At 23.5% G+C, this 7,040-nt stretch overlaps 1 protein-coding gene across 1 annotated transcript; it reads left to right on the top strand.

The window, feature by feature from the left end:
* Window positions 1-3,370: 3,370 nt before the first annotated feature.
* Window positions 3,371-5,814, top strand: Phum_PHUM039060 (uncharacterized protein; the record flags this gene model as incomplete). The annotated part of the gene is made up of 6 exons (XM_002423084.1): window positions 3,371-3,407; window positions 3,609-3,793; window positions 3,859-4,040; window positions 4,347-5,073; window positions 5,177-5,403; window positions 5,490-5,814. The coding sequence occupies 6 exons, from the start codon at window positions 3,371-3,373 to the stop codon at window positions 5,812-5,814; spliced, it is 1,683 nt and encodes a 560-aa protein (XP_002423129.1).
* Between the last annotated feature and the right edge of the window lie 1,226 nt (window positions 5,815-7,040).

The following is a 7,040-nucleotide window of genomic DNA, read 5'->3' as shown; positions in this document are numbered from 1 at the left end:
TTGTGCACAAACACAATTTCCTTGTGTTTTCCTTTAATAGTCAGTTGATCGGGAAATCGAACAACCTTTAAAAAAAAAAAAAAAATTTTCCCGCCATTTTTCACTTAAAACGCGAAAAAATACATATATTTAATACTTACGTAATAAAATGAGACAAAAAAAAATTTTCAATATCATAAAATCAATAATAAAATCTCGTTATACATTTTATACGTTTATATACATAAATATATGTACATAATGTTAATAAAAAATTAATAATTTTAATTATTTGATTTTACATATTAAAACCAACTTAACATATATTTATTATTATTATTATTTTCAATTTTAACATCCTTAATAACATTTATTTAATTATTAATAATAATAATAACAATCGTATATGTACAAAAAATTTATTATTTTTAATACGACAAAAACATATAATAATAATAATAATAATAATAATTTGTTTTTGTATTTTTTTTTTTTTTTGTTTACAATTTTCAAATTCGTCATAGACGTTAAAAATAAATTAATAAACAAATATTTCTTTTGTGTGATTTTCCCCTTGTTTAAAAAAAATATATAAATCATTATTATCATTATTATTATCATTATTATTACTATTGACATTGAAACATTTTTTTTTTTAAATAAATAAATAAATAAATACGTATGTATGTTTTTAAAATGAATAAAAAAATGTCGTCAAAATATTTTAAATAATAATAATAATTTCTTTTAAATATTTTTTTTTTCTTCTATTAACTCTCACCCCCCTCCAATAATGATAATAATAATAATGATAATAATAATAATGATAATAATTAATTTAAAATTAATGAAAAACAATAAATGTAGAAAAAAATAAATAAATAAATGACGATGTTTTTATCAAACTCAAAAAAAAAGAATTTTTAATTTTTTTTTGTAATTTTTCTTACGTGAAAATTATTATTATTATTACTATTATTATCATTATTACTATTATTATCATTATTACTATTATTATTTTTATTATTATTATTATTATTATTATATATATATTAATGTATAAAATGGCGATTGTTTTACGAGAATTCAAAGAATGTCGACTAAACTTGTATTATACAATAAAAATATATATATATATAACAAAAGGTAATAATAAAAATTATTAAGGGTGTTGAACCTGAATACGATCTCTCTCTCTCTATCTCTCTCTCTCTAGGTACCCACGTCATAATTTATAAATAATTGTGAATAATTATTATCATCATCATCGTGTATGATGATACATTTTGTCGTTTGTAAATTTTTTTACGTGCGAAATTAAAAATTAAATTTATGTATTTATTTTTATTTTTATTACGTAATAATATTAATTAATAATAATAATAATAATAATAATAATAGTAATAATAATAATAATAATAATAATAATAATAATAATAAAATGATAAGAAAATTATTATAATAGGTAAGTAAATGGATAAGAAAGATATTTAAATACGTTTTTAAAACAAGTGACTTTTTAAATATTTTAATTCTCGATTTAAATTTATAATAATAATAATAATATTGATAATGATAATGATAAAAACCGGAACAACCGGTTTCGTTTGAAACATCAACGAACAAAGTCTTTTTCCTGCTAAATATATAATAAAAAAAGATTTTTTCGTTTGTTTTTAAAAATAAAGAAGGTAAATGTTTAAAATAAAATGGCGGGAAATTTTTTTTTTTTTTTTTTTTTTTTGTTTAAATAATTTATCTATAAACATTTTTTTTGTCGCTCAAAGAGTCCCTGAGTGTTTTTAGGGACAAAGACAAACAGACAGACAAACAAATAGACAGTTTTAAAGATCGGACGACGCAATTCGGTCGCGAGTTGTTTGTTGTTGTTGTCGTCGTTTGTTGTTGCCTATTAATGGCTAAGAATCGCACAAACGCGGAAGTAACGACAAAAACATTATTTTTATCATTATTATTATTATTTTAAATCTTTTTTTTTTTTTTTTTTTGTTAAGTAAGGTTAAAACGAGAACATAAATATTAAATAAAAAAAAAAAAGAAAAAAATGGAGAATGTTTTTAAAAAGAAAAAAAAAATTTTTGTAAAATTTTAAAAATTAATTTTGTTGTTTTCTTTTTAATTAATTAATAACGGAAAATTTTCTTTTTTTCTTTTTCTGGATAATTCTGGATAATTCTGGATTCTTTGTGATTTGAAAGTTAGAAAAAAAAATGGAAGAAGAAAACGGAAAAATCGTTGGTTGTGCGACATTTAAAAATACAAGGAAAAAAGGTTAGTAAATTAAATTATCATTATTATTATTATTATTTTATACGTGTGTGCGTGTGCGTGTGTTTCTTCTTACTTATTTTTTTTTGGTTTTAAATAAGATATTTTTATCTTTTTCAATAATAATAAGAAGAAAAAGGATCAAAGTTCGATTTGTTAAATACTTTAAACCTTTTTTTTTTTTTTTACATGGCATCCATTTTGTTTTTGTTCTCTAACACGAAATTTAATTTAATTTACTAAAAAAAAATTACGTAATTTTAATTGTATAATATTACAAATTGTTTTATTTATTTAAACAAATAAAAATTTTAATAATAGAATTTATAAATAAAAAATATTTTATTACTTTATTTTTTGTAAAAAAAAAAACAAATTTTTTTATTCGTGCCAAAAAAAATTTCGTTTTGCAAAAAACTAAATTTATTTTAATAACGTTGACGAAAAAAATTAAAACTAAATAATAATAATAATAATAATTTTAAAAAAAAAGTATTTTTATCGATAAGTATTTGAATCGATTTTTATCCCATATAAATTACCAATAGTTACGTAATAAATAATTTTTTTTTTATGTATTTGGAATTAGTTTAGTGATAAAAAAACAAAAACAAAACAATTATCTCTAATCAGGTGAGAGCGGTTATAATTTATTTGATAAAAAAAAAATCCCCTTTTTTTTTTTTTTTTTTGAAAGAATGCAAAACAAACAAACAAACAAACAAACACTCATCATTCGTTTTCAATTGTTTATTATTTTAAATCGTTAGGATTTACTCATGTGTGTGTGTGTGTGCGCGTTTAAAATTCGATGTTTAACGGAAGGGAAATTTAAAAAAAAAAAAATTGTTTTCAAATGTTGGCACCCCTGTTTTTCCACAAAAATTTTTAATTCATACAATCGAACGATTTTCCTTTAGTATAAGATAAACCAATTTTTTTCCTTTTCGATTCTTTTTCTATTTTTTGCATCGTTCGAGAAAAACGTTTATTATTATTATTATTATTATTATTATTATTATTATTATTATTATTATTATTATTATTATTATTATTATTATCATTAAATTTAACGTAAAAGCTGGACAAGAAATAAGAAAGAATGAATAATAATAATAATAATAATAATTCTAGTAAAAGTAAGTTGGAATTAGAAATTAAAAAGATTATAAAGTGTAGAAAACTTTTTTTTTAATTTTTTTTTTTATTTTAATCCCTTCTGGAGTTCTGGGGGAAATCTGGAAAAAATTTTACGTTAGATTTTCTTAAACATGATCCCTTTAAACCTTTTCATTTTTCCTTTGGTGAAAATTAATTTTTTTTTTTTTTATTGTTTTCAGATAATGGAAGACTTAAGGGACCGTTAAGATTGACAAGACTTTGCGCATTGTGCATTATACTACCCGGTTGTCTCATAGCCGGACCTTTATATTTAAGGTACAGGGTTTATTCCGGGCAAATTTATCCCGTTGGAATGTCCGATATGAGATTAGTCGACAATAGAATATCCACAACGTGGTGTCAAGTAAGTTTTCATAACGTTTATCCATAATTAACTTTTTTATTCATAACTAACTTAATTTTTTTTAGAAACAATTAGTTAAATCAAATGCAACATTTAACGCGTACCTTCTTCCAAACGAACCACAAATGAAAAAAAAACCTATTCGGGTATCAATGATAAGACATTTAAACCTTCAAGATGATATGAAAGAATATTGGGGATTTTATTTACTCAAAGGATCATCTTTTACCGTATCGACTTGTTGCAGGTAAAAAAAGACATTTTTTCATTTGTTTAAACAATAATAATAATAATAATTTAATTTGTTGTAAACCTTGTCGATTTATTAATAAACCTAGATAAGAATGTGTTGATATAACAACGAAAAAAATAGGCTGGATTTAAAAGAATTTTAGGCTTTTACTATTTTAGTTAAAACAATATAAATATTATTAACCGTTTCGTTTTGGTTTGTCGTTGTTTAGAATTGTTTAAAAGGTCAACAAACAAACAACAAACGACAAAAAAAAATTGTCGCAAATATTATTTTTAAAAAAAATATTTGTTATTACAGGTGGCCAGGAGCTTTTTTAACGGTTATAAAAGGACATAAACAATTGAAAGAATGTGCGTATTTCGGTGATGATTCCTCCGAAGAAGAAGACGAATTAGAAGAATTAGAAAAAGATGAAGAAGATGCAATATCGAACGAACCGTGGATGATGAAAAAAGCAAGGCCGGGTGTTATTTTTCACGGATCGCAATTGAATAACACATTGAATAAACACAGGTTGTCAAAGGAAATCGTGGAACTAGACAACGGTAACGAACATAATTTTTACCAATGGATTCCTAGAATGAGAAGTGAAAAATTTAAATCCGAAAAAAAAAAAATAGAAAATAATGTCAATTCAACGAAATCGTATAATAATAATAATAATAATAATAAATCTACGGAGAGTATAAATTTACGCGGGAATTTTGAAAATTTAAATACAACAGAAGAAGAAGAAAAAGACGAAGTAAAATCAAAAGAAGTCGAAGAAGCATATCAAGAAGTTTTGGAAAAATTAAAAAAATTAAAACTTAACGATAAAAATATTTTATTACAACTTCAGAAAAATTTAAGAAACAAAGAAAATCTTAACGAAAGTGGTAGTAGTAATAATAATAATAATAATGATAATAATAAAACGAGGGATTCGTATAGGAAAAAAAGAGAATTAGAATGGCATGGTTTACATGAGAAATTAAATAAAAATGACGAAGATTACGATACGGCAGCAGAAGAAATCGAAGAGGTTACATTTTTTTCCTTTTCTTTATTATTATTATTATTATTATTATTTATTATTATGATTATTATTAAAATTTTTTTTTTTTTTTTGATTATTCATTCACCAGCCAGATATTTTAACTTACGAAGATTTAAGAGGAACGTTTAACGAAACCACCGTCAATGATAAATCCGACAGCGAATTTTGGTCATCTTTTTCCAGCAGCGAAGAAAGGTTAATTAATTGCGCGGGTTTAATTATTAATCTACCATTGATACCTAAAAAAGGTTGTCAGGCTAATAAACCGGAAAAAGTTAAAGAGGAAGCTTGCGCGGCAAATAAATTTACTTACAAGTAAGATTTATTATTAACAACGATTTTCACGATTTTCCTTTGACAATGTCATTATCATATATAATTATCATTATTATTTTTTCCAGGGTTCCAATTAACGGTTATTATTTTTTCGTATTGAGCAGCGAAAATGAAATACAAACGAATTACATAAGAATACAATTTGAATTTGATAAAATCCTTTACAACGTGTCGAATCCCGTCGCTGCATGTACAAACACGACAGAATCCTGTAGTTTACCATTAAATTTTTTTTCATGGGAAAAAACAGTTTTAGAAATGCCGCTGACGAATAACGACAGCATGTGGAATCAAGAATTTATTGTCGTTTCCGTTTGCGAACCAAGAACAATTGTTTATGCCGCTTGCGTTGTTGCCGTACCTATATTGATCCTTCTCTGTGCTTTTTAACTAGTCAATTATTATTATTATTATTATTATTCTATAACGAATTTATTTTTTTATATATAATTCCGTCCGTTATAGTTAATTTAATAAAAAGAAAAGAAAGAAATTTATTTTAAAATTTGTTTAATTGCTCAATTTTAAAAAGACTGATTTTTTTTTTTTTTTTATGAAAATATATATATTTTTATAAAAAAAAAATTATAATATAATTTTATAATATAAATTTTTTTTTTTAAAATCTAAATTGAAATCTCCTCCTCCTCCTGTTGCTGTTGCTGTTGCTGTAAAAGATTAATATAAAAAACTCCCTTGGAAAATATTTTTGAACGCCCTTCGTACTCCATAACCTCTGTACTCTCTTCTTATCAGCATCCAACAGATTTCTCTTTTGTTTATTATTGCTCTGGAGGATTTTATTGTCGAATCAGAAGAGAGAGAAAAATCATCATCATCATCATCATCATCATTATTATTATTGAAAATTTGTAAAAAATAACTTTTTTTTCTTTTTTTTTTTAAATTGAATATTATCTACAATTTCAGTTGAGCGTATTAGTTTTTTTTTCTTCCTTTTTTTTTTTTAACTTTAAACCCTAAATAATAATAATAATAATAATAATAATAGTGTTTAGGGGGTAAAATAAAATAAAACATTTGTTAAAAAGAAAATGGTCAATATTAGTTATAATATTGATTTATTTTATTAAATATTATTATGGGGCGACTCGCACGCACGCACGCACACGTGTACGCACGTGACTCTTTCATGATACTGAATAATTTTATGTTGTTAAAATTTTCTTTATTTCACCTCATTGCGGTTGCGGTATTATTATTATTATTATTATTATTAACTAAAATCATTTTCGAATGAGATTTAAAGAAAAAGGAAAAAATCTCGAAAGGGGATTTTTTTTTTTTTAAAATTTTTTAAATACTTCCATGATGTTTTTCTAAGAAAAATAATAATTTTCAAATCTAAGAGAAGGCTGTGAGTGTGTGGGTGTGCGTGTGCGTGCGTGCGTGCGTGTCAGGGGTGAGAACAGATAAAAAACGTCAATCAAAAAAAAAAAAGACAATGGGGCCGCGTGTTGGGGCTCATCCGAAATCACTTTGCCTTTTCGTTGAGCACCCCAACGTTCATTATTTTCATATTAATTTTTTTTTTTTTTTTTTATTCATTGCCACGTTTTTTTTTTTTTTTTTTTTTGCCAAACTTGTCATCTCGA

The sequence above is a fragment of the Pediculus humanus genome, genomic scaffold, assembly GCF_000006295.1.
Source record: "Pediculus humanus corporis 1103172107384 genomic scaffold, whole genome shotgun sequence".
NCBI lineage: Eukaryota > Metazoa > Arthropoda > Insecta > Psocodea > Pediculidae > Pediculus > Pediculus humanus.
Note: the sequence above shows the minus strand (reverse complement) of the source record. Positions and strands in the feature narration are given on the sequence as shown.